The sequence below is a fragment of the Amia ocellicauda genome, chromosome 9 (genome assembly GCF_036373705.1).
Source record: "Amia ocellicauda isolate fAmiCal2 chromosome 9, fAmiCal2.hap1, whole genome shotgun sequence".
Lineage (NCBI taxonomy): Eukaryota > Metazoa > Chordata > Actinopteri > Amiiformes > Amiidae > Amia > Amia ocellicauda.
In genome coordinates, this window is record NC_089858.1 from 35,188,749 (window position 1) to 35,215,905 (window position 27,157).

A 27,157-nucleotide genomic window follows, 5' to 3' on the forward strand; every position below is an offset into this window, starting at 1 on the left:
ATAATCAATAAATCTGTCTTTCAAATGTATAAACAAACTGCAGAACAAACAGTGTTAGCAGCCATTCTGGCTGGTAATCCGAGCTCAGCTTTGTGTCAGCAGCACAGGGTTGAGGTCACCAAGCAAGTTGTTTGTACATCAAGCATTCCTAACACTTCAAAAAAAAGTTTGTTTTGTGTGTGTGATTCCCTCTGTGTGTGTGTGTGTGTGTCTGCATCTCTTCCCCAGTCGTTCACTAACTGACCCGTGCTCCCATTCTTTATTTCTCCCTCCAGAGCAAGACCTTCGTCAAGACCACGACTAAGGTGGTCCGCAAGAAACGCTGGGAGCACATGAAGATGAAGCTGCTGGTGGTTGCGGTGGTCCTGGTGGTGATTGCCGTCCTGATTGGGGTGGTGGTGGCCTTCTCCAGCTCAGGATCCTCCAGTGGTACGGTCAAGTATACGTCCAATGACAAACCTGTTGAGGAAGGGCCCAGATTACCAGACGAGGAACCGTAAACCCTCCATAAAAGTGCCGGGACAGAGATGGAGAAAGTGGACAGTAAGCATGGATTCACAGTCCCGGGATGGGGGGGAGGGGGGTTACAGGACTTCACAAGCTGGATCAGCAGAGGGTGGCGGTGGAGGGGGGAGAAGGGAGGCACAGTGCAGGATTCCTGGTCTTCATCTCTGGGAGTGTAATGGTACTACTTTGGATACACTCGTCTTGTTTGGTGCCGGACCACACCGGACTTTTCCCCAAGATTCAACCAACCGCTCGGAGCCGCTGCCGGGTGCCTGCTGGGGTTGGAGGTCAGAGGCGGGGGACAGATGAAGTGGGAGGTCTAGAACAGGATCTCCTCTTCTTCCCCCACAGGAGGCAAAGAAAGATCCTTGAAAGATCCCGACGCTCAGCTGTGGGCCCCACACACTCGTCCGGTTCTGAATGCAGCCCCAGAATAGTTCTGTCAGTCTGTTCTCAGGACACCTCAAAAATTGAAGCTCTACCACATAACTATAAAGTTATTACAACTTAATAATGTTCCAGATCTTTTATTTCTCAGTTGTGACTCTGAATTACAGTTCCGTACGTCTCCGCACTGCAGCACCACAACTCGAACCGGTGTCCGGCCTTAAACCACAGCATTCAGTGTGGCCTTGAACCCTAAACCCTAACCCAAGCCCAGACAAAACCGCAACCAGAGCTCCATCCCCACATTTAAATCTACAGTGTAAACGGGTTGCTGTGGCCACACGGACAGTGGCAGCGGATCCGCCCTGAGCCCAGCGCTACTGCCGTCGACCTCCAGTCCTCTCTCTGACCTTAGGAGTGTTGTGCATGTCAGAGGACCGTGCGCACCCAGAGCGCTCCACTGCCACCGACCGACTCGAAGCCATCGAGAGGAGACTGAAGCCTGGGGGAGTAGCCACACACTGCACTATGTAAATGGGGGTTTTAACACAATACTCATTCATATACATATGGCCTGTAACGTGTTGTAGGGAGGAGTTGATTCATTTGTAAAACATCCTGCTTTTTACAACAAGTGCCTTAACAAGTGTCTTTGTACAAAAATACACACACACACATGCATACCGTATGTTTATGATTGCTGTTTTAAAGAGATTGTATGTCTTAAGAAAGAAAATACTGGTATAGTATTGTAATGAGAACACTTAAAACAAGGAATTACCAGTTTATTTTGTAACCATCTGTTCCATTTTTCAAATCCACATGCAATTTAGAAGCTAATCCTCACAGATAGTTGAGCTGCTTTGTGTGGAGCTGCTCACCATCTCGTGTAAATGTAAATATTTGAAGCATTTAAAGTAACATGCATTAATAGACTATTGTATATATGATTATATAGTGTAGTAAAATTGTTTATTATGAATAATGCAGCTTTACATGTTGACAAATCCATTAATATTATAATTTTGAAATAAACAATTAAAAAAACAGAGCTAATTGCTTTATATTTCACCCAGGTTTTGCAGATATGAGAGAAGAATGATGCTTCATCAGTTAGGAATACCTAACCTGTCACTGTGCAGTCTAAAGCAACAGGCTGGATTTCGTTTTGAATCATTGTGTAATAATGCACGGTAATTTGTGCAAACCTTGCAGCTCACCTTGTGTAAAGACTCAAGGTTAATCGATGATGATTATCAGAATTACAACAGTGGAGACCTCATTTATGTTAATGTTAAAAGGTTTAAGATTTGTACTTTGTAACCTTATAACAATGTATTAACTTTTCAGGCATTCCTTCAGCTGTGCTTCTCCAGGTATGAAACCCAACTGTCCTGCAAAGTAATCAGATGATAATTAACTGTGGGAAAGCCCACCTGGCCTCCATCCACATCATTAACTGCTTAATTGAGCCAATTGTGGGTCTTAATTAGGCAAAATGTGTTGAATGCATCCACTGATTAAGTGAGACCTGCAGATCTACAGGAACTGGGATGGCCACCCCTCATGCGGAGTCTTTTAAGATTGAGGTTACCATTATAAACTACACAGCAGGCTTCTTGTGCATAGCCGGCTCTGTGGGGTCACTTTTCTGATGACCAATACAAGGAAATGGACAAAAATAGAAGATCATTTATTAGAATTTATTTGAACAGGACCTGAGGACACACACTTCCCCGTCTAAATATGGCTGGACTTGCATGTTCATGTCAGAGTTGATTCTCTTTCCTTCTGGCTTGCTTTCATTCAGACTTTCCTTTTCTTCTTTGTTTTTTAAATTTTCCCTTCCTCGGTTCTCCTCACCTCAGATCAACAAGCTTAAACAAATCGCGTTCTTGTAGCTCCGATTTCCGCAGTTGTGCACAGATCTGCATCTTTGAGCCAATTACATTACAAGAAAAGTACAGATCTGCGCAATCCCGCCGATCCCATTGGTGGAGCAGCGCAGAACTGCGGACATCTGCGCTACAAGAACACGAACGAAATGGTGCCGAGCTGCGCTTACGCACTTAAGAAAAGCTCATATGACAAGACACGCACAGGCGCGTTTACTAAGGAAAACAACAACACACTTTTATTGCGGTAGCGAAAATATTTCATACCAGTAATACGGGTTAAATCCTTTCAACAACACAGCAATGACGTATACGTTTACTTCAGTATCGGGTTTCTGTAAGGCCGGGAGCTAGTTAAAGTAAAATAGGTAACAATTTACATTTTAAATTGATTTATTTTAACCATACGAACATAAGAAAGTTTACAATCGAGAGGAGCCCATTCGCCCCATCGTGCTCGTTTGGTGTCCATTAATAACTCAGTGATTTCTGAATGTTCCCACACTGTCTCTTCAGACACAGCGCTGGGGAGTTTGTTCAGATGGTGACGCCTCTCTGTGTGAAGAAGCGTCTCTTAAATGGAAAAGAAAAGAAAAGAAAACTATACACAAGCCTATAAATGAGGACTAAAACAGTTAAAACCTCTCGCCTCAGAACGCCGGGTGTCCAATTAACCCTGGAACTCACCTTTATTGCAGAGCAATTAGCAACCGTACAACGTCGGAAACACGGCCGCACAGCATACAGTGGCGTGAGTGCGCACAGCCTGCCAGCAGTACCGCAGGACTTGTGGGTGAGAGACGAATCTAGCACGGAGCATGAAAAACACAGGTATAGAGGCGTACACTGTCCTCGCCTGGAAATAAAGCAGCAGGAAAATAATTATACGGGAGAATTTCACATATCCGTCATATTATACAACCTCACGCACGAAACCGAAAGGACTTCTGACCGTCCCTCCCCAGTCGTTTTCCCAATCAGTATGAGCATCTTTTCTGCGCTTTACGGTATGGAGTCAATCTCTCAAACAAACCTATCGCCCAAAGATCCTCCCCCTGTCTTCCTCCTATTGGCTCCCGTCTCACCATTCTGACCTGTGATTGGATACAGGCGTTTCTATCTGTTCCCCTCTCTTCCTCCTATTGGCTCCCGTCTCACCATTCTGACCTGTGATTGGATACAGGCGTTTCTATCTGTTCCCCTCTCTTCCTCCTATTGGCTCCCGTCTCACCATACTGACCTGTGATTGGATACTGGCCATTCCGGGTTACGAATGGTAGGTTGAATGGGACTAATCTCCGGTAGTATGACAGCGCATCTTCTTGACATGCTGTCGCTTGACTACTTCTAAAGTATTTATATTTAGTTATCCAGTTTCTGTCACTGAAGCGTATCTAGTGATCCAGTGTAAAGTACTGGTCGCACTGTTTGTGAAGTCACCCGGGTTAAAGCAGCGCTGTGCGTGGAGTTCAATAGGACTCGGAGTTTCGCTAGAAATCGCGGAGACCTCATTGAAACAGGTGTGTACTTCATGTGCACTGATCGCACTGCAAACGGCGGTGGTTCCTACACGACATGGCATAATGAACACAAGTGTGGGGGAAATGGCGTGATGTGTGTGTGTGTGTGTTGACCCCGCAGGCCGGCGCTGTGCGGGGCGATGGCGTCCTACTTCGACGAGCACGACTGCGAGCCCACCAACCCGGAAGAGCAGTACCGGCAGAATGCGCTGCTGGAGCTGGCCAGGTCAGACTGCCATCCTCATCCTCATTATTATTATTATTATTTATGTTTTTATTTATTAGAAGACGCACTTATATTTTGTAAGTCGTCCTAGATAAGGGTAATACAAAGTGCAAAAATACAGTGCAATTCAAAGCATAATACACGTTCCAATTTACACAATATACAAGGTCTTACATCCTGGATTGTAAAAGCCGAGTGCAGACAAGATGTTAGGTCACAGTCAAGGGCCAAGGGAAAGGGAGCAAAGGGGAAATCAAAATACAAGACAAGAAGTATGATGAACCATTGTATAAGTGCTGTCTTATAGGAGAGTAAGGGACTAATATTACAAGTACTGTCTGAAAAGATGTGTCTTGAGTAAGCTCTGGAAAGAGGTCAGAGACAGCTGTTTTGACCTCAGTGGGAAGGTCGTTCCACCAGTTGGGGGTCAGGGATGAGAAGGAGCGGCTCTGGAAGAGGGGGAGTGGAGAGGAGGCAGAATTAGGCTTTTGGTGCCGGAGGACCGCAGTGGACTGGAGGGGATGTATGGGGAGACGAGGGTCTGAAGGTAGTTTGGTGCAGTGTGGTTGAGACAGCTGTAGATGAGGGTCAAAGTCTTGAACTGAGTGCGTGCCGGTATTGGGAGCCAGCGGAGGGAGCGGAGCAGTGGAGTAGCGTGTGCGAATTGGCGTATGTTGCTCAGGAAGAATCTGCAGGTGCATGTCAGAGTGGTGATGTGCCGAGTGTAGGAGATTTTTTGCGGATGAAGAAGGAGGGAATGTCACAGATTCCAAGGGGATTGAGATGGAGAGATCAGCAGAAGGTGAGGAAGGGGGAGAAAGAGGAGGTCAGATTTGGAGAGGTTGAGCTTGAGGTTGTGCAAGTGCATCCAGGCAGAGAAGAGATGCGAGAGGGGATGAGGAGGTCAGAGGAGGGAAAAGACAGGAAGATCTGGGCATCATCTGCGTAGAAGTGGTAGGAGAAGCCATGGGATGCGATGAGGGGGTCCAGGGAGCGAGTGTAGAGAGAGAACAGGAGCGGGCCCAGGACGGAGCCTTGGGGAACGCCTGTGAGGAGAGGTTGGGGGGTGGATGAGGAGCCTCGCCATGTCACTTGGTAGGTCTGGTCGCTGAGGTAGGAGGAGAACCAGATGAGAGCAGTCCCAGAGATTCCAAGGTCAGCGAGGCAGGAGAGGAGGATGGAGTGATCAACGGTGTCAGATGCTGCGGAGAGATCAAGGAGGATGAGGAGAGCCGATCAGGAGAGCCGTCTCAGTGGAGTGAGCTGTGCGGAAGCCGGATTGCAGAGGATCCAGGAGTGAGAGATGGAACAGAAAGGCAGAGAGCTGACGGTGGACTGCACCAACTGCTCGAGAGTCTTTGAGAGGAAGGGCAGTAGGGAGACAGGGCGGTAGTTCTGAGGAGAGGTGGGGTCAATGGTAGGTCTCTTGAGTGGGATGACAGCAGCTTGTTTAAATGCAGAGGGTAAACAGCTAGAGAGGAGGAGGAGATGAAGGGGAGAAGATCAGGAGTGGTCGCTTGGAGGAGGCGAGTTGGGAGAGGGTCCAGGGCACACGTTGAGGAGAGAGGAAAGCTCAGAGTCCGAGAGAGGTGAGAATGAAGAAAAGGAAGCTTGATCGGTGGGAGGTTTGGGTGTGATGGGAGAGGAGGGGGGACTGTTGAAGAGCTTGTGGATGTCAGTGATCTTGGAGGAGAAGAAGGAGGCAAAATCATCTGCAGTGAGAGACGAAGGGGGGGGCGAAGAGGGAGGAGAAGGTGGAGTTTGTGGGGGTTGTTGTTCAAAGAGTGATTGGAAGTAAGATTTGAGTGAGGTGAGGTGAGTGAGGAGGAGAATGTAGACAGTAGAGAGCGGTAGAGTTCGCGGGCAGCTGGGAGTTTGGACCTGTTCCACTTCTGTTCTGTCTGCTGACAGATAGATGAGAAAAACAGTCAATGGAAGGTAAGAGTGAGCACAATGGAGGCAAGGGTGGTGGGAGAGATGGAGCGGAGATTACGGCGGAAGGTGACGGAGTGGGTGGGGTTGGGTGGGGTGGGGTGGGGTGTTGTGGGGAGGGGAGAGAAAGGGAGAAGGAGATGAAGTGGTGGTCTGAGATGTCCAGGTGTGTCACAGAGAGTGTCGAAGGGGAGCATTCTCTAGAGAAGATGAGGTCTAGCTGGGAGCCTGCCCTGTGAGTTGGGGGAGACGGGGAGAGAGAGAAGTTAAAGGAGTGAAGGAGGGGAAGAAATCCGGCAGAGTGGGAGGGGTTGGAGAGGTGGATGTTGAATTCTCCCAGGAGGATGATAGGTGAGGACAGTGAGGGGAGGGAGGAGAGAAGAAAGAAGAGTTCATCCAGGAAGGGGGCGAGTGGATCGGGAGGACGGTAGAGAACTAGAAGGAAGAGGTGAGAGGGAGGGGCAAGTTCCACTGTGTGGAATTCAAAGCTGTTGGCCATGATAGAGGAGAGAGAGGGGGGGCAGAGAAGGGGAGAGCAGGAGCCCTGTTCCTCCTCCCCACCCAATAAGACAGGATAGGGATAGGGCAGCAGGGGTGGTTGAGTTCTCAGGGGAGAATCCATGTCTTGGTGAGAGCGAGGAAATCCAGAGAATGGTGGGAGGCGAAGGTGGAGATAAAGTCAGCCTTGTTGGAAGCTGAGTGGAAGTTCCACAGGCCTCCAGAGAGGGGAGGAGGGAGGAGGGAGGAGGAGGGGAGAGGCAGGGCGATGAGGTTAGAGAGATTAGGGAGGCAATGGTGTGCAGGTGCAGGCCGAGTGGAAGGAGAGAGCAGGATGGGAATCGGAGATATCGTCAGGGCTTCTTGCTGTTGCTGTGTGGTGTCTCCTCGCAGTCTTCTCCTCACTGGAGTCCCACAGCTAGAGTCCCGGCCCTTGGGAAGGGGGGCACTGAGGCTGCTGGCGCTTACTGCTGGTCCAGAGGTCCAGGGGGCTGTTAAATTAGGAGGGTACACACCTGCGTTTTCGTTGAATGACACAAGGCTGTCAGGGTGGCGCAATCCCTCCCAGTCAGGACTGCTAATAGCACAATTAATGGCCACTTTATATCTGAATACAGACAAAGACCGAGCTGGAGACACGCAGTTATACTGAACAATAGCTCGCAGCAATGCTAAATAATAACAGCCTACAGTGTAACCGCTTCTGATTCACAGACATTGTGTGTCAATCTAAGGACAAAGTGCATTAAGTCAGTTGCTAATTAACTAACAAAGTCACTGCCATTACTACAATACAGGTGCAAAACATATCTAATTCTAAGCTAAACAAGTAATTACGTAAACAATCGATGTCTGTCTTAGCTAAACTAGGAGACACGTGAAAAAGCAATACTTAACTGGGAGGAGCTAGGCAATTTACACAGTATACCAGACAGTGAGGTACATTCTACATGCACAACATCGCCGTATATCACATCACTACGATTTGAGTCACCTCCCAGTTACCTGGGTTTCCAGACGTCACACTAAAACTGGTGTACTATTGTGTACTTTTTGTGTAAAAGTAGGACATTGCTACAGTTTTTCTGTATGACCTGATGTATGGAGTGTGAGTTGTCCACTCTGTATGGTTGCAGGTCTCTGATGCAGGGCATGGATATTGACCTGGCCATAGGCCCCGACGATGTCTCGGAGTGGGACCAGCGCCTGCCCCCCCCGGCCGCCAAACGGATAATCCAGAACCTGTCTTTGGTCACCATCACCCCCGCGCAGGCAGGTGAGCTGAGGCGGGCCAGGCTGGGTCAGGACAGGCGAAGTCCACAGTGTGTTGTGCTTGGGACCACATCAATGTGTCCACTTGGTTTGGACAAGGTAATAGAAAATGGGCTTCAGTGTGTAACTGCAGGCTTCTTTCTCTCCCTCCACACTCTCTCTCTGCCTCTCCCTGCATTGTGCAGACAAGGGACTGAAGTGCCCAGTGTGTCTGCTGGAGTTTGAGGAGGATGAGACGGTAAGGAAGATGCCCTGTGAGCACCTCTTCCACTCTGGCTGCATCCTGCCCTGGCTGGGCAAGGTAAGAGGTGTTGACTGCATTAGCTTCTCTGTTCACAGCCCCGCAGAAACAACGCTGACCTTTTTTTTCCGTTGTCTTGCTCCGTTTCAGACGAACTCCTGCCCTCTGTGCCGCCTCGAGCTGCCCACAGACAACCAGGGATACGAGGAGTTCAAGAAGGAAAAGGTGCGTGTCCCACCCCTGTGTCTGTGTGCATTTTTTTATTATTATTTATTTATCTAAACTGCACTATGTTGTGTTTCAGGAGAGGAGGAAACAGCGAGAGCACAGGCTGGAGAATCTGCATGGAGCCATGTACACATGAGGACTGCCCTGCACTGAAACACACACCTCTCTGACTGAGGCACTTCCCTACCAACAAGAATAAATTACTGCTGGCTGTTTTAAAGCAAGACTAGTGTTCAGCTCCAGACAGAGGGATTTACAAATGTGTGTGTGTGTGTGTGTGTGTAGGGTAGCATTTATAGCCAGTCCAGGAACTTTAATGTCATACCTTGTTTTAAGACTGTTTAAAGGTTTAAAGTTCAGGTTACTGATCAGTTTTTGTCCGTTTCATATCACTGGATGATATGCCAGGGACCTGTTTTTATAAGATTAAGTGGATAATGTGTGCAGGTATCAATAGTATTCAAAACACCTGACACGCTTCTCTCGCACTCCAAAGAATGTAAACATGGCATTTGATTTAGTTGTATAATCAATGTAGATTAATTTCTGTACTTTAGACTGGACTGTACCCTCGGTTATCTATCTGTCCTCAAGGCCTCTGAATGCTGTGTGCTTGGCTGCCCACTGAACTCTGACCCTGGGGGTTAATCTGTGATGCATTCCACATTCACAGCCTGGATCACAACCGACAGACTGTACTGTACCAACTACACTCTTAGACCCCGTCCAAATGGGAAAGTACACCGATTCTCTCAAGGAAATTTCATAATTCAAAAGGAACTGAGAAAACCGAGTGACGAAAATGAAGTGAGGGTTTTGATCCATTCCTTCTCCCGCCTGTTGGGAAGTAACCATGCTTTGATTTAAAAGGGTTTTAACTCCTACTGTAAAAATAAATATTAAAATGTAATGCAGTCAAAGCAGAATGTCTTCTTGTTTGAGGTTTTTTAATTTTGTAAATAAAATATACTCCTTCGCATCCTGAGTGCATTTGGTGTCTTTTTGAGCATGTGTTCAAAACCTGTTACACTGGTGTGCCACAAAACTCCCACATGTGCGATGCAGAATCCTAAATTATACCTACAATTAGGACATTTTAAAGTCACCGGGTCCCCCTTGAACTGCTGTTGTGAACCGATCCTGTTTCTCAATGAATCTAGGCAGAGGGCTGTTGAAGGGGCCCAATAAACTTTCTCATCTTACCCATGTCCTGGTTGACCGGCTGCTGCTCTTTCCCTGGAACAGAGTTAAAATAACAACACCAATCACTTGCCCACCTCACATCATTGTACCTGGCACTGTGTTCTTGTGCTCTGCCCGATTTGTACGGTTCAGCACCTGTACAAACAACAACAGAAGTCTAAACGCATCACGTTCACTCTAAACCATCGACAACTGCAACACACAACACCACGTAGTTAGACCCAGTGAGATTTTAATACCAGAAATCATAAATTATCACCTTTACTGCCTGCAGCAAAACAGGCCTGCTTTAGCCCTTTACTCTCACCATGCTCTAATGACTGGGAGCAAGTCCAGGCATTTAAAGAATTGTTCAGGCTTACCAAGATAAATAAATGCTGAGGGTGGGGGGAAGGAGTGGAACTGGGGGTTGTCAGATTATTTACTTTGTGCTTAATTTATGAATAGGAGGCAATTTTAAGCACTGCCTACAGGAAACAAACACTTACATGTAATAGTGTCTGCAGGTCAGCTGGACTTGAGGGTGAGCACACCAACGCCCCGAGTGAAGATCAGGCCCCGCAGCGCCACGGTTCTAGAGGATGTGGAGGAAGCTTTCAATGGTCACCACTGGTAGGTTTTCATAACAGGAAATGAGCAACTGTTCACAAATAAAGGGAGCACAACTGCACATTTGTTTTAAAATGATCTGGAGAAACCAGAACTTTAATAGTCATCTGGATCCTGGATTTATGCTTTTTTTTTTTTCTTTTTTTTTTTTTTTGTATAGAAATCTTTACCAACCACCAAAAAAAAATTAATTAAAATACATAAAATCGTACTTATCAAATGTAAAATAAAATATAGTTTCAACAAAGTCATCTCGTTCTCGTTTTTTTTTTTTTTTTTTGGATGTCAACAACTCTGCGGCTTCCCCACCCCCTTCAAAAAACGAAAAGAACAATAACGTAAAATAAATAAGGACTATTCCTTTCAAGTTGTAAACGGTTACTACTGACAGTGACAACTTACAGTAATTAAAGACCTTTGATCCCACTGTGTAGTATTGAATACAACCACTTCATTGGGTTGTTTATACTGCTGTGATACAACAGATGGTATGTTTTTAGATATGATCCCGTTACTTTGAAACAAGCCCCCTACCACAAGGCCCAGTATAACTTGCTGTAACCTTTGAGGAACACGACATAAAGCCATACAAGGCAGGACAAAGTTTTGGCTGCTTCCCCTGCAGAAGAGACAAGTCTGTGGCCACTTAGTCACCTTGAATTCCTCACCGCGTGGAAGTCAAGTGTTTGGGCGAACAGATGGATTATCAAGGCCTTGCTTTTCATGTGAGCGAGTTTATGTTTAATGCCAGTCTCGGCCTTGCGTGCGTTACAGGGGTCTGTGCTTCGGTTACAGCTTAAAAGGAGGAACAGTCAAACACTGTGTTAAAAACAAAGACCCCCTCCACCCCTCCACCCCTCCCACCATTACCCCAATACACCATATCCTGTTATATTTTCAGGCTTATGCCACAGACATGTGTAGGGCATTCCCAGAGTTATCCAGCTGTGAATTCAGCCAAGGGGCAAACAGTAGCACGTTTAATACAAAACCGGTGAATACAAGTTTGTTTTTGGTCGTGTGTCATCCCTCCCATTTCAAGAGTCTCAGCAGTCAGTGGCATCAGCACAGGAGATTCTTGCTGCCCCTGTAGTGTAAGGAATATCACAATTCTACAGTAACATCAGCGAGACTGACTGCAGCGATCAGATTTTGTCAGCAGGGAGGGGGCACAGTTCTCCATTACTGCTGGAGACAAACTCCCTTCATCCTCCCACAGCGCAGGAGATAAAGCCAAAGCTCTGGAGGTGAAAGTCGAGAGAGGGGAGGTTTCAGGCTCAGGAGCAGTGTTGGTTTGTGTGCAGGCCCCGGTCCCAGCACCCAGGGGTGAGCACTGGCGCAGGCTTGTGTCTGTGCCACAGTGCGGAGGGACCAGCTCTGCCAGGCTGCCACTTTGGCCTCACAGCCCCACCTTCCGATTGCTACTGAAAAAACCTAAGGAATAATCTAGTGAGGTTTGCAGCACAGAGGGGGGAGTGAGGGAATCAGTTTTCTTTTCTGTAGTGAACTAGGATATGTACCCGCAAGACTACACTGCATTGTTTTGCCTGGGCGGGGCAGGGTGGCACTGCGAGCCTCAAAACTGCTCCTCTGTGGGCCGATTTGGTTATTTCACCATTTGCAATGGGTTGGGGGGGTAGAAAAATAATAAAATTGTGCCAGCCTGATAAATTGCAGTGACGGTTTGTGTGGATAGATCCAGCAGTGATCAGAACTGAACAAAAAGGCAGTTTTGAAAGTAATCAATGCAAGCTGGATCAGGTTGTGCAGAGCAAGATTGCCCATGGAGGTGCGAATCTGTAATTGTGTGGCGCTCACAGCTTCCCCTCGTGACCATGAGCCGCTGCTTCAGAGGCGAATGCACAGAATCAGATGAAGCACAGACCCAAGGCAGCCCAGCTGACCAGGAGACAGGAGCCTGAATAACTCTGAGAAATGCTGGCAAACCATGACCCTCACCTCTTGTGTGTGTATATATGTATGCCTGTATATAAATAAGAAAATAATGTTTGTCCGGTCTGGCAATGGGCCTCCGTGTTTCTGGGCACTTGTTTTCTTTCCCTTCTCTTTTTTCGCTCGGCGTGATTGACATTATTACTGGCTGCAGTTAAGGCAGGATTCCTCACCAGTGGATCCATGCAGAAACCCGTTAATTGCCTATGCATTTACAGCTAACTTTTTCTGCATAGTCTAACTTTGCACACGGATTTTGTGAAACAAACCAAAAAACAGTTCACTCAAACCCTACATTAGCTTTGGAGATGCATCATTTCTGTCCACATTGACAATTCACCTTTTCTGAGAATTAACACAATGCTGATGTTCTCATCAGCTACACTTTTTTTTTTGTAAAAACAAGAAAACATGATGGTAAGAAACACATACAGAAAAAGCAGATGAAAAAGCAAATTAACTTGTATATGAACACAGTGAATCAACACCCAAGGTTTCCATTTCCACTGCCAGCGGGTGGCAATTATGAACAGAAACGCAGGGGTCAGGGCACTGCGGATACACACCGATATGAACCAGAAACATAAGTGAGAATAGAAAACATACAAGAAAAAATATTTTAAAAAATAATAAATAATAAAAAAACGATTCTGCCTATTCAGAAGAGCAGGTTCTTGGGGATCTGGGCTGGTCTAGTACAGCAGCAGCAGCAGCAGCCGTATCGCTTGTCAGAGTGAGCATTGCATTGTGATTCATAGTGAAGCCAGGACTCCCAGCTCTGCAGACTAATATACAGTAACGGCTGCTGTTGCTTGTGTTCAATGACGTTGTGCGCCTACAAGCCCCAAAACAGTTTGCACTTTGTAGTCAAAGGTACAACACAAAAGCCCTTAAGCCCACACATAGTATGGCAGCGTGGGGAGATAAGAGGAACATGAGGCCAACGCACTGGTTTAGTGTTTATCTGCCCTGCAGCCCTGCACTGCACTGCTCTGTTGACATGGACTCCTGCCCTGTAGCCAGGCCTGCGCTGCCTCTCATGGGGAAGTTAAACAAGAGAGCTGGGATCAAGGAGCCCCGTACACAAAGCACATGTATTATTACGAGGGATGTGCACCACCGCGGGGTTATATTTAGCAGACTATGGCAGTCCGAGGGGAAGTAGTCTAGATGGTAAAGTATGGGAACTTGTTTTTCTGACCACAATCGTGAAGGAAAGGAAAGTCTGCACAACAGCACCCTCTGTGGTCCACAGAGATGTCTTGTGTTTTTGAGTTTTAAAACCCCCAACCTGAAATGACTGAAGCTGCAATACAATGGGAATCTTATCTGTTATTCCATAGCAGAAAAAAATAAAAAATAAACAACTGTCAGCAACATACAGGTGAAGCAGCAGCAATAGCTTTGTCTTTGTTGTTGAATACAATGATATCTAAATACTGGTTGAGTTTTCAGCTGTAGTTGTACAATGTAGCCACAGGGTGGTGCTGCTGTATAGCATGACTAGGTTTTTTGCCCTGACAATTCCCCTGAAGTCATCTTACAAATAATACAGCTTAATGCAGAACCAAGACATGGGTTCAGATCTCAATATTAACAATCCTAAAACCTGTAGTAAAGCATAAACCGTTCTGTATTTTCAAGGAACCAGCCCTGAAAATGATAATAAATATATTCTGTATATATCAAATCACTCTTACAACAGCACCTTTTCCTCTGGTCTGGCTGGGATTTCCAGAGGCCAGAGAGACTTCAAACACACTGGCTGGTTTTGTCTCCAGCCTGCACAGTTCAGTTGGCACCAAAACAGAGATAGGCCACCCCTAACCTCCAGCCTCACTATCCAACAGCACCACCCTGTACCTCTGCAGTGTAACTGCAAGTCCAAGCAGTCCCAGCCTCACTCCATTACAGCAAAATAATTTGGGGACACACAACAAGATCACAGGACCTGTGAAGGCTTGTGACTAACCAACACGATCAGACCGGAGGAGAGCGAGGACTACAAGGTACCGTCAGAAAACGCACAACATTTGGCAGTGTTGCTCAGGAGTGAGCAGTTAAAATGAAGCTTTGTCAATAACACAGCCTGCTTCCCCATCCCCTCCCACACAACCCCACCCATTACTACAGACTGTGATGCTGGTAGTGTTTATGAAACTGGCACAAAACAAACAACTGTATGACAGAACTGTAGCACATCATCATCACTGAGATGGCCACCACACTTGGGAAAGCGCCCCCCCCCAGCCTGTAGGCACTCGCAGGCTGAACAGTGTGCACCATGCTAATGAGCTCCCGACAAAATCAAACCCTAAAACAAATAAAATCATGATAACAAACTGCTACTGATACGTTCAAATCACATTCTTTAGCATGAAATCATAATGTGTGTGGAAGTCTGACTTCCTGGCAGTTTTGCTTTCCAAGATCTTTTACCATCTTGGAAGAAAGCGCAGTTTTCTGGGCCAGGAGGAGCTAGTATTCAAGACGCCGGAACGACGAGCTCACGGTTAATGGTGTTTTGTTCTAGAAGGAAGGGCTCTGGAAGTGTCAATGTTTTTATCATAATTCTTTCCGAATGTGTTTCTGATTTATTTATTAGTATTTGATTTAGTTTAGTGTGGATGCTTTTTGTAATAAAATGGTATTGAGAAAATTGTACAGTTTGAAATTCCCTTAAGCTTGAGCTGGAATAAAACGGTTTATAATATTATAAAAATGTATGGTTTTGTTCAAATCTTCTCTGCATACCCTGCATGCTGTAGCAAATGCAGCCTGCTTTGAGCTTCGGAGGGCTAGTGTGGGTCTAGAGCAGCTAAAAGGAGAGTCACCTACGGCCTCGGTGCCTGACCGTGTGCAGAGACGCAACACGGGGGATCAGATGGTGTCCTTCTGTGACTCCTGTAAGAGCCTGGGATTTAAAAAACACTATTAGGAAATTGGGGAAATAGGAGGCAAAGGAGAAAACAATACAGCACCGCTTTGAAATACAGTTAACCCCTTCCACCACATGACTGGCCAGAACAGAAAAAACTAAAAGTGACTAAACGGTCGGAAAACAAGAAACTCTACGCGGGCGATACAGGAGGGCGTGGCTCCTCACGCTCTTCCGAAGCCCGAGCCGATACAGGAGTGTTGGAGCAGGGTGACCTGTGGGGCCGAGCCTTTCAGATCAACACAGTGGCCGCTGGGAAATCCCCACATTTCCACAGCTCGCAACTTGGTGTGCAGCACAGCCTGTCTCCCCCAAACACATAGTTATTTGATCACAAGCTGTCAGCAAATCAAATTAGATTAAGCCAATTCAGTTTCTCTTTATATAGATATGAAAACCGTCTCGTGCACCTATCTATGCCCTGTACTGTAATTACCACAACAAATTTAAAATACAACAAAAAAAAAAATAAAAAAAATAAAAAAGCCCCTGGGAGCTCGCCTGCTTCCTGTTTGGTTGGGGGAGCGAACAGTGCGACGCTCTGAAGCAACGCTGAGGTACCCGTTAGCGCACAATGGGCCGAGTCCACCGTCCTGCACCTCCCCAACGCCACACCTTGCACTGCCCCCCCGCCCCGTGTTCCTGAGCACTGGAAAACCATCACGTGAATCCAGAAGGGGGGCGCTGGTGGGGCCGTGGGGTGGTGTTGGGGTCAGGGCTGGGGGCTATAACATGGCGATGCTCTCAGGGTTGCAGTTCAGGTGTGTGGAGGTGCTGCTGCTCCCGGGGGACTTGCAGCTCTTACCCCCCCCAAGCCCACCCAGCCCCCCAGGCCCCCCCCGACGGCGCTGCAGGGCCACGATCATGGTGTCGTTGGTCACGGCGCCAAACTCGTAGGTGAAGGTGCCATAGAAGACCAGGATGTCCACGGTGAAGATCCACTCGCAGATGGCTGCCGCGTGCTGGAGGTGGAAGCTCTCATGGATGAAGAAGATCCCACCTGGGAGGAGCAGGGTTAAGGAAACAAGCAAGAGAAACAACAGCTGTGCCAATATCAACCTATCAAACCACAGACTCGGCCAGCTAGTGCAGCGCGGCGTGGGGGGGAGCACAAACCACACAAGCCAGGCTCTGAGCAGCAGACTCTGGCCTACATGGCTGCCACCTCCCGTGTGGTCAGGTGACTCACTGTGGAGCCCACCCTACGGTCAGTCAAACCATTGCATGATTTTCTCGAAATCTCCTTGGCTTGGTCTTTTACATTTAAGAACTGAAGCTGCGGTCGCACTGTGACTCCCGAAACAAAGCAGCAGCACAGAGCCAGACATACCAGGAGAGGAATGCCCCACCCCAGACAGCTAGAGAAAATGAAAAGGGCTGAGGGGTCTGATTAGCGGGGCTTGCGAGCCTCAGGGGGGGCTCAATGACAGAGCCAGTTAGATCTGTGACATCTCGAGGCTCCAGCAGGATCAGGAGACTTAGCTCGATCTTAAAGAGGGGGTTGGGGGGGGGGAAAACAGAAGCAGCTTAAATCAAACATGAGGGAACGGGTGGTGAAAGATTAGCTCCACATACTGGGGCCCCGAGCCTTTCATGCCTGCCACGTCTGACACAAAGCGCAGCCGGCGGCCCCGGCATGACTCCGGCGCTGGGCCACTTCCGTTATATAGACTCCAGGCCTGACGCACTAAAGATGAATTAAAACATTGAAACAGGTTCACGCTGCACAGGGTCAGAGCCCTGTCTCTTGTGCGAGTGGGATTGAGCTGCATCAGGACTAACAGGTCATGGTCTGTGGGCGAGAGAGTGCTGTGGGGGTGCTGTCAGCGGCTTCCCTCTATAAATGGATTAAGGCACCAGGTGCTCACAGGTGAACGTCTCCTTGTGTTTAAGGTTCAGCATCAGTAAAGCACTGATGAATGCACAACACAGCTGAATGAATAAACTCACATACAACCCTAACAAAAGCAGTGAGTGAACGGATGAGTCGCGCCCCCTCAGTGTACAGTAGCCAGTCGCTCAGCGCTTACGAAGGCATGCAGAGCAGTGTGGTTGCCGTGGAAATGGAAGCCTGGGCTCTAGGAATCCCTCCCAGAGAGGCGGGGGGGCAGGGTCATAATCTCTTGCTGGGAGAATCCAATAACCCCCAGGGAGTGCGGGGGAGTGGGAGGGGAGGAGCTTTGTGGACAGCAAGCTGCAGCCCCCATGGCCCGGGCCTGTGAGAGTGGGGGGTGGTGGGGGGGTTTGCTGGCAGCGCTGTAATGCTGTAATGAGATAACTGGGCTCAGTCTGGGTTACTGGGAGTTCTCCTGTTATTGTGCTTAGTGGGCAGCAGACGGCAGGCAGAGCAGCCGGTTCATTGTCCGCGTCAATGCCATTTCATTATAGCGCCTCGTACAAGGAGAGACGGCCAACTCCCCCCCGCTCCCCCCGGAGGAATCCTGTGATAATAAATAACCCTGGCAAGCACAGGCAATGCCCGAGACCTGGGAGGGACTAAGCCAGGACCTGTACAAAGAAGGCATCCTTCTCAACACCCCTCCCCCCGGGCACAGTCGCTCGTCTCCCTAATTGTTCCCCGAGTGGATGTGTGCCACATGCAACCTTTTATTGATTTAGCCTGGTTCCTGTCACACAGCCCACAGATGCTTCCCTCGGTCCGTTCACCCTCAGCAGAACACAGTCCGTTTCAGTGCAAACATTATGATTATGATTTTTTTTTTTTTTAAGCCTGGAAACATGATCTCCTCAGATCCTAATCAGCTTCTTTATTCAATTCATTTTATTTATTTTTATTAAGTCAACCTTCATTTTTGTGCTTTCACATTTATGTGCTATAAAATCACATGACCGTGGAATTTCCCATTTTTCCCTCTTCCTCCTCTAGCCGCATGGGAAATTGCACACGTTTGGTTTTGCTGAAACTGTAAACACACGGGAGGCCTGGTGCAGAGTCTCATCTCCTGCTCTTACCAGCACCTGCTACTCAGTCAATTCCAGCCCTTGGAGGTCACAGGGGTGTCAGGATTTAAATTGCTCCCCCTTGGGTCTTCATTAGGGAGATGAAGGCACCATTAGGATGAGAAGTAAAACTGCCTATTTATTCCAGGTGTTAAATCAGGCACTAATTGAAAAAGACGTGCCTGGATTACCTGCCAGAGCCTGGGCCCTGGGAGTCTGGAATTGCCCAATCTGAGCTATTAAGAAACAAAACAAAACAAAAAACAGTTCGGTTGTTTCTCTCCCTCCCTCCTCGCCTCCCTCCAGAATGCAGTCTACTCCCCCACCCTGGGAAAGGACAGCGCCGGCTGAAAGGATACTCAGGATGAGCGAGACTAAGGCCACGGCGGTGAGCCCGACTCGTACGTGCGCCATCCAGTAGTCAAGCGCGGTGACAGCGATGCGATACGTCAGCACGCACTGCAGACACACGAACAGCAGCCCGGCCGGGAAGGCCACCCCCGCGCCGATGTAGTGCAGAGACTTGGCATGGTCCACCTGGAACAACACGCATAGAGGGGGAGAGAGTGAGCCATACAGAGTGAAAGACGGAGAGAGAGAGAGCATGGAAGAGACACTGACAGAAAGAGAGAGAGGGACAGAGTACAAGATAGAGGAGAGAGAGAGATGGGAATGAGAGAGGACCCTGGGCTACCCAGTGAGACAGTGCTACTAGTCAGATCCAAATCTGCATCTTTTATTCATTCATTCATTCATTCATTCATACATTCATTATTGGAGTTTAATGGCCGGTGACATGTATTTAAAATCACGAGACACTGAAATTTCACGTTCCTCCCTTTCCCTCCTCCTCCTCTAGTTGCATTGGAAAGTTAAACACTTGTTTTCAGTTCCTCCTCCACTTGTTGCCTTGGTATTTATCTGTGTGGTCTCTGCTGAAAGGCCTTTGATGTTATGGCTTTGGTTATGACATATCAAAGCTCACTCATCTCAACAGACAGACAAAACACAGCACAGTACTGTGTGCTGGGAGGCCTGCCCCACGTCCATGCAGCTCAGTGCTACGCTTCGGTAGCCAGATGCACTGAAAATTACCAGTCAACAACCACCAATTTCACCTTCGGTCCTTTCGTTTCCAAGGCCGAGTCTTGCACTTGTCCCCAGCTGTGCAGTTCTTCAGAGGTGGACGGAGGAGGCCGCTTTTCCTACAGCGGAGAATTGTAATATTCTACTCTGCTTGGCAGCGCTGGGGCACCGACGCAGTTCAGTCAAGGCTGTAATAAGGAGTCGATTTGACTGACACAAGGCTGCATACAGGTGCCCCCGGACATGGAACTAAGAATGCACACGGGGGGTAATCAATCGGGCAATCTCTTTGTCCCTCGAAAGAAAGAAAACAAACCCAAAAAATTCAAACCGACTGTATGAGAAGGTCACAAAAAGTGCACCTACTCCCGCACAAAAACACACAAATGGGGTAAGGCAAAACTCAGCATGGAAGACAGGCGATTGCCATCCCAGCTGTGACTTTTTCCTTCCCAATGCTTGGAACCAATGAGGCGATTAGTAAGGCCAGCTCTGTCCTTCCTCAGCCAATCAGATCGCAGGCTGAAATGGGGCAGGGGCAGAAGGAGCAGCAGGGTGTTGCTTGGAAGGATGGAGGGGTGAGTGGATGAGTGGAGGGGTGTGCTGCCTTTATGTGTTGCAGTGGAGGAACAGAGAACACCGATAGAGATGTAGACAGTTGTCCTGTTTTTTGTTTGTGTAGGTTTTGGGCATCATGACTGCTTCTCCGTCTGTTGAGGGAGCGGGCTGTACTGACCTGGAAGTTGCCGACCATGATTAGGCCCAGGGCATTGGTGCAGCCAGTGATCAGACCGCTGGTGTTCACCCAGGAGCGGTGGCTGTGCTCGATCACCTGGGCATAGCGCAGCATGCAAACCATCACCACTGGAGGGAGAGAGAGAGAAGAAAAAGGTAAAGTAGAAGAAAGAAAAGGGTCACGGGAGTGAGAAAGGATGGGCACAGAAAGAGACAGAGGGGGAGGGGAAGAGACAGAGAAAGAGCCAAGTCCATCATTCGGATGACAATCTGACACATTCACAATCCTCCGCTCACCATCTGGCCTGCCTGCCTGTGTGTGTGCATCCATTTTTACTGGTGCTGTGATCTAGGCATTTGCTGTCCAGCCCAGCTCTGATACTCCCCCCCTGCTTAGAGAGCTAGTGCAAAAGGACAGCACTCTGGAGCAAAGGGCCCATCAATTATTGATGTCATGGGAAGGTCTGCTCAGCTTGCATCAATATGTGCAGCCAGAAGCAGCTGCATCATTACATCTTTCCTCTTGTATCCAGGCTTGGGAGGCGGGGGGGACAGTGTGACAATATTTGTGGCTTTTTATTTATTTAAATGACCTTTAGGTTTCTGATTTCAAAGACCCTGGATTATAAATGACCTATAAATGTGTGACACCAGCAAGCAAACCAGTTTGTGCTGTTCATAAAAGCCCCAAGATGTTCTTCTACAGGACACACATCAAACACACAAAATGGAAAATCAATGTCCTGCAGTTTACCCAAACTAGATCCAATAAACAGATACATTGCACAGCCAGTGAAGAGGCTGTTTTGTTCTTCCCAGATGACACTTGCTAGGCACAACATGGCTCCATTTAAAGCAAATCATTCTGCATTGATGTGACATGTCAGTCAGTCTAAATGTTTCTTCCAGACGCACACTCGTGTGCGCTCACACAAACACACTAGAGACCACGGCCTGGCACCGCAAACCCCTGGCAGCTGTTTCTTACCCATAAACGCTCCCAAATTCCCAATGAGACTGAAGAGGCAGCTTTCTGGTGGGAACGAGCCGCATTTACTGCAAGAGATAAAAAGGAAGACAGTTTCCTACAACCACACAGCATTCACAGACTCATCTTCCTCCAAGCAGATCTAGAGCAAGTAACAGCCCATCGCCACCCCTTTCTTCACGCAGCACAATGCAGGGCCGTCAAACGCTCACTCTGAACTCCTGGGACTGCGAAAGGGCCGCCAGTGGGGCTGCACGGCTCGTGCACACAGACGTTGATGCTCATGCTGGGCTGTGTTATGCCGGCAGTGTGACGCAATGACCCGCTGGAGGCCACCGACGTGACAGACAGTGACACCGGGCTGTTGCCGTGGCAGCGCTGGAACTGAGAGAAGCGCCATGGCACCGCAAGGATGTGATGACATCATGGGGAAGAGAGACAGAGGCGTGTGTGTGGGTCAGTTCAAACACAGCCAGTCATCTGACGGCCGGAAAGAATAACAAAAACAAAAAAACACAACAAAAAGCTTTTTCATCTTCTCTGGTCACATGCAGAGGAAGCTTTCATTTCTAACACATGCAGCTCAACCCCAAGGGCATTAATGAGCAGTACTGAGACTCCGGTGCGAGGGGTTACTGTGCAACATGCAACACTGCCACACCATTCAGCAGTTAATCTGGGGGCGAGCTTCTTCTGTAACGAGCACTTGATTGAACTCGTGCAAGAAGCAGGCTTGATGACTTGACAGGAAATCCAAGGCTGATAAGAAATCAAGTGTGACTGACATCACAAAACCTGTCTCTCTCCCACCTCTGTAAGGGGACACCCTAGCAACGTGGACAATGGGAGTGCATTCCCTGACAGGTACCTCATTAGACTATCTGTGAACTCATGGAGTTGCCAACAATGAAAAAAATAATTACAGGCAGGTTTTTAACTAGCTAATGACTTCACTCACTGCCCTGATGTTTCTACAGAAATGCAACTAGATGGGGGGCAGATTATTATTATTTTTTAAAGGAGCATTCTGGGTAGAGCAGCAGTGCCCCACCCAGTATGTTAAACCACAGCCCTCTGATTACATGTCTGTTTGTAATGATGATCGTCTGGCTCTGCCTTTTGTTTTTCTCCAACCCCCTCTCCCTTCCCCTTTAAAGCTGCAGTCCTGAGCGCACACGAGTGGAGGCAGAGCGGTGCCGGGGCACAGGCGGGCAGCTCCTGACCTGATGAGGGGGATGTCCTGCAGGGTGCAGCAGCTCTTTGGGAAGCCGTGTTTGGAGGTCTCCTCTGTGCACGACACGTTGTAGGACCTGTCGAGAGGACACCAGTAAACACACAAATGTCAGTCACGCCCGGCTCTCGGACCCCCCACTTTCTCCTCCGACCCCCAGCAGGTTTTCATGACAAACCAGCATCTGATCGTGTCCAAATCGACACTGTCCAAATCGCACACACCAATGTGTTTAATAGCACAGAAGGCACACACTGGGGTTCAGCACCGTGTTGCGCAGCAGAAAAAACAAAGCACAGGCATGCTTACCAGTTCTCCACGGGACACACATGGTGGTTCATCACTGCCATGGCGTAGCTGGAGAAACACAGGCAGGGTCAGGTCAATACACACATAAACCAGGACGACCCATGCAGCAGGACAGGAAGATACTTATTTTGACATTTTGGCATTTTGGCAGGAAATATGAAGCAAATCAAAGTTATACGTTTTATTCTTCTCAGGATGATCCCTTTTTGTATATAGCTCTACATTTATAGATTATATATCTTTAGCTCTATGCATCTATATAGAGATATAGATAGAGATAGAGATATATATATATATCTCTATATATATATATATATATATATATATATATATATATATATATATACACACACACACACACACACACACACACAGCATGTATATTTAGCATGTATATATATATTCAGCATGTCTGAGAAATAAAGTAAATCATTATTTTATACAGTCTTTTTTGTTCTTCTTGATCATGGGTGTGAATAATTTTGGAGGGTACAGTGTGTAGGTGGGAGGGTGTCTTTTCCCCACTGTACTCACACAATCCATATTCCCGTGATGGAGAAGGCAGAGAGGCTGACGGGGAGAATGATCCAGGCAGTCATTGGGGAGGCCGGGTCGGGCGTGTGTCCAAAGCATGAGGAGGAGGTAGACTAGAGCAGCCGGCGAGGAGACGGGAGGCCACACTGGGGCGGGGTGGGCAGGACGATGGGCTCGTCGAGGAGACTAGCGGGCGTGGAGACTTGAGGGGACATGAGAGGTTGACGACACCGCTGCTGCTGACCCTGACTTGGCTGGCACCATGGGACACCCCCCCAGCTTCCCAGACCTGGCAACGCAGAGCACAAGACAAGACACAAAACTAAATTAAATAAACAAAAATATCAGTCGTATTGCATGGCAACCTGAGTCAATGAAGGTTTCCACTGGACAGGCGGCAGATCCCATGTGCATAAAACCAAATTACCACCGCGTAGTTAACACAGCACGTTCACCAGAACGCATGGGGGTTTAAAGACACGTGCATTGCAGCATCATGAGTGGAGTCTGGGGAGGAGCTTGGAGCTGGTACCCTGTACACGGAACAATGTCCAAGACACCAAAACACTCTCCAAAACAATGCGCAGCCACCAGACAGCAGCCTTCTTCAGGTCACTGCCAAATCCAGCCAAGAATGCACAGCCCCACCACAGGCTGAGACAACCCCCGCCCCCCCCACATTCATAACAGTAGGATCTTCCCCTGCCTGAGGTCAAGTCTACTATGTTGAGGAAGGTCTGAAACCATAAGCAATTTCAAAAACCTGCAGACCACTACAACCTCAGCACATGGCGAAAAAAGAAGAACAAAAACTCACGTCAATCAGGCCCCCTTTATGAACAGACAAATGGAGAGACGTTCCCGCCCGGTGTCCACAACACAAAGAGTTCGATATGAAAAGGACAGATTAGTCTCATCTGCCTTATTTTCCCCTGCTAGTGCTTCCTGTGCCAAGGGAGGATTCGGTATATTGCACAGTTGAATCTGATGACGCAGAAAATTCAACCATTTCCTGTTGAATTCCAGAGAAAAAACAGGCCTGGAGAGGGCTGGACTGCCGTCCTCAGAAAGTGTCCTCCAGTTTAACCCAGCTTTTTTTTTTTTTTTTTTCTTCTTGAAGTGACAAGTCTGGACTGGCTATTGGCAAGGAAAGTAGCCATGCAGGTAAATCGCACACACCCAGACTGCATGCCTTGAAGGCACGAAACCAATAATTAACACAAGTCGGCTGTAAATGTTCTTATTACTCACCTACTCGGAATCTGCAGAATTGAGAAAATTAAGCTTGGCCTCTATTGTGAACATCACCCGCCATTTTCAATACCAATCAAACTCTGATATTATTGCCAGCTTTCAGGTCATGAATATTGGGAAAATAAAGCTAAGGGCCCGATTTGCCACTGGGAGGGACACTACACAACCCACCAAAATAAAGACACTATTGCACACCAGGGTGGTCAGGTATACAAAGTCGTGATCTGGTGGAGGAAGCTTGAACAACCGCAACCTCAAAATAATTAAAAAAGATAAAATGCATCTGAATCTCTTTTCAATGCAACTGACCCCCCCCATTCTGCTAGATCTTGGAGACACAGTTCTTAGAGGAAACCTTAACTCTCGCTATTGCTACATCTTCTCACAGACGTCTGGACATCACTCGGCCCCTTTGACATGGAGACACCGGATAATGAACTGAACCTGGCTGCCAGCTGAGAGCCTGTTAATCAAGTATTAGCTTTGAACTGTGACACAGTCTGCTCTTGTCAGTGTTATCCTCTTTCAGCCACTTTTGTTTACAAAGCTTCCCCTTCTGTATCTGCCCAGTACAGCATGCATATAAAGCGCTGACTTTCCCCCCTTACAGAAAAACTATGGCGAAGCAATCATATGTTCTTGGGAGCTATGGCAACTGAACAGACAATAGTATAATACATTACAGGGGAGAAGAAAAAACACATCCACATATCATAAGCAAGTCAATGCAAGTCTTTCTTATGGAGATTACTGTAAGTGGCTGGATCATTTTGTTTGCATAAACAGTCTGACACTTATGAAAGGCGCCTGGGATAATAAAGCACGACGGAAACGAGAGACAGGGAGATGAAAAGTTACAGTGCAGAAGTTACACTGGGACACAGAAATGCATCAAATCCAGCAAATGAAGTACACAGTGGTGCAAAATACCGATATAAGCTACACCACAAGCGACGTGGAGGATGACCAATATATGCATATGCAAAATCACGTTGCTTTGGCTACTTCTCTAGCACAGGACCCAGGAAGTGAGGGGGGGACGGGGATTTAATCAAATAATGTATTCCGCCGTGCAACAACCTGCAAACAGTGTCAAACACCACCCAGTGCTTGCACTTTGAGATTACAGTTGAATGCATGCACACATATACGGGTTAATTATTAAACAAAAGGCATACCACTACCCCTTAAAGGAAAAATGTAATGTTGCCAAGAAATGTGTATTTAATGGCGGAGATCCCCCTCTCTGTACTGCTCCGGTTCTCTCCTACGTCCAGCGGCGTGACGGCTGCTTCAGGTTAATTCATCCTATACTGACACCTAGCCCAGGGGTCCCATTAGGCTGGGTGCATCTCCGCCTCAAACCATTGCCTGTGAAACCACGGAATAAAAAGCCACTTCACCGCCAGCTGGGTCCATTTCACTGGCAGGAGCACGGTATCGCTGCCGAGAGAAAGACGCCGTGCACCGCTGTTCTTGTCGCAGGAAAACGCCGGGCTGTCCGCGGAAAGCCTACCGAAAGCGAGCCAGTGTTCGTGCTAAAGTGAAATAAATAAAGATGTCATACATACCCAAAACCGATAGCCCACCTTACACCCAAACAACCTTGGGTTTCCCTTTAAAAACAGCTCTTCGTTTCTGTGCCATAGCCTCTGAGTTGGGCAATCCACCCCCCGCTGCCGCTGCTCTTCGCAGGGCACTGTGGTAGTTGTAGTTCTAGGAGGCAGCCGGGCACGACCGAACAGCCGCGGAGGAAGGCCTCAGTGCACAGCAAGTCCCATAATGCCCCGGCGGCAGGGGGCGGGACGAGATGGGGGTTATTGATGTGGCGTTGTCCAATGAAAAGTTGAGTTCCTGATCGGGGACTATAACGCAGCCACCAATCAGCGACAGCAGGTGGCTGCACGATGACAACTTGACTAGCAGGCCGAGGTAACGCTGCAATGATGCCCTCTGCCGGGCGTGCTTCAAACAGCGCTTTTCGGATTCCTGTGCCACTACTCACGGACTACTAGTGCTAACTGATGTCTGTGAACCAGTCATCAATATCGTATAGATCTTTACATCAAATCGTTTTTTCAAATACAATTTTCTAGATCACCTGGGGGGTGGGGGGAGGTTATATGGAGCTCGGTGCAAATCTCATATGGTCCAGTGCAAGGGGGGGCAACCCTGTTTCTGCAGAGCCACAATCCTGCAGGTTTTCCAGGTCTCTGTACATCATCAGCTACTGGATTCCTTGAACACATGGGGTGTTTGACTAATTAAGACCCATAATTGGTTCAATTAAACAGTCAACAATTTGGATCAAACAAAACAAGTAGGTACTGCGGCGCTCCAGGACCGGGGTCACCCACCTCTGGACTCTAATGGTTATTGATGTCAGTATATGCGAGGCCGAGCTGCACTATTATCATGAATGGAACATGGGGGGGTGATGAACCCAGGTGCAGAGCGCAGGAGACAGTCAGTGTTAGTGGTTTCCCAACCCTGGTCCTGGGGACCCAACTCTCCTGCTGGTTTTTGATCTAACTGCACTCCCAATTAATTTATTGAAACCTGAATTGAACTTATAATTTGCTTCATTCCATATTATACATGTTTTATCTCACAAAAAGTTGGAGAATATTGGTGTATGTGTGTATGTGAG

General features: G+C 47.9%; 3 protein-coding genes and 1 long non-coding RNA gene across 6 annotated transcripts in view; 2 read left to right on the forward strand and 2 right to left on the reverse strand.

The window, feature by feature from the left end:
- The window catches only part of vamp5 (vesicle-associated membrane protein 5), a 5,127-nt gene extending 3,184 nt beyond the window's left edge, over window positions 1-1,943 (forward strand). The window contains exon 3 of the mRNA XM_066714238.1: window positions 276-1,943. Within this exon, the coding sequence (XP_066570335.1) occupies window positions 276-500 (225 nt within the window). The 3' untranslated portion in view covers window positions 501-1,943. The remainder of the gene's footprint in view (window positions 1-275) is intronic.
- A 640-nt stretch (window positions 1,944-2,583) lies between these two features.
- Window positions 2,584-3,859, reverse strand: LOC136759312 (uncharacterized). The gene is made up of 2 exons (XR_010820021.1): window positions 3,477-3,859; window positions 2,584-3,362 (listed from the first exon to the last, which is right to left on the reverse strand). It is a non-coding gene; the product is annotated as an uncharacterized LOC136759312 (long non-coding RNA).
- Window positions 3,860-4,056: 197 nt separating this feature from the next.
- Window positions 4,057-9,685, forward strand: rnf181 (ring finger protein 181). Its single transcript, XM_066714237.1, has 6 exons — window positions 4,057-4,309; window positions 4,431-4,535; window positions 8,102-8,241; window positions 8,423-8,538; window positions 8,629-8,703; window positions 8,783-9,685. Exons 2-6 carry the CDS (start codon window positions 4,450-4,452, stop codon window positions 8,840-8,842), a joined length of 477 nt encoding a protein of 158 aa, XP_066570334.1. The 5' UTR covers window positions 4,057-4,309; window positions 4,431-4,449; the 3' UTR covers window positions 8,843-9,685.
- Window positions 9,686-10,581: 896 nt separating this feature from the next.
- LOC136759313 (transmembrane protein 150A) lies at window positions 10,582-26,223 on the reverse strand. 3 transcript variants are annotated; one of them, XM_066714239.1, is made up of 8 exons: window positions 26,079-26,223; window positions 23,254-23,542; window positions 22,720-22,767; window positions 22,403-22,489; window positions 21,180-21,247; window positions 20,193-20,320; window positions 18,730-18,907; window positions 10,582-16,409 (listed from the first exon to the last, which is right to left on the reverse strand). In XM_066714239.1, the coding sequence occupies exons 2-8, from the start codon at window positions 23,316-23,318 to the stop codon at window positions 16,135-16,137; spliced, it is 849 nt and encodes a 282-aa protein (XP_066570336.1). In that variant the 5' UTR covers window positions 23,319-23,542; window positions 26,079-26,223; the 3' UTR covers window positions 10,582-16,134. The 3 variants fall into 3 exon arrangements, with proteins under 3 accessions (XP_066570336.1, XP_066570338.1, XP_066570337.1); XM_066714241.1 differs by having other exon boundaries at window positions 26,097-26,179; XM_066714240.1 differs by lacking the exon at window positions 26,079-26,223 and adding an exon at window positions 24,071-24,309.
- Between the last annotated feature and the right edge of the window lie 934 nt (window positions 26,224-27,157).

Coding starts and splice junctions, on each gene's coding strand:
- rnf181 (XM_066714237.1), top strand. CDS start 4,450: ATGGCGTCCTACTTCGACGAGCACGACTGCGAGCCCACCAACCCGGAA. Junction 8,539..8,628: donor TCCTGCCCTGGCTGGGCAAG/GTAAGAGGTGTT, acceptor GCTCCGTTTCAG/ACGAACTCCTGCCCTCTGTG. Junction 8,704..8,782: donor AGGAGTTCAAGAAGGAAAAG/GTGCGTGTCCCA, acceptor GTTGTGTTTCAG/GAGAGGAGGAAACAGCGAGA.
- LOC136759313 (XM_066714239.1), bottom strand. CDS start 23,318: ATGACTGCCTGGATCATTCTCCCCGTCAGCCTCTCTGCCTTCTCCATC. Junction 22,768..23,253: donor ATCACGGGAATATGGATTGT/GTGAGTACAGTG, acceptor GTGTTTCTCCAG/CTACGCCATGGCAGTGATGA. Junction 22,490..22,719: donor GTGTGTCCCGTGGAGAACTG/GTAAGCATGCCT, acceptor TCCTCTCGACAG/GTCCTACAACGTGTCGTGCA.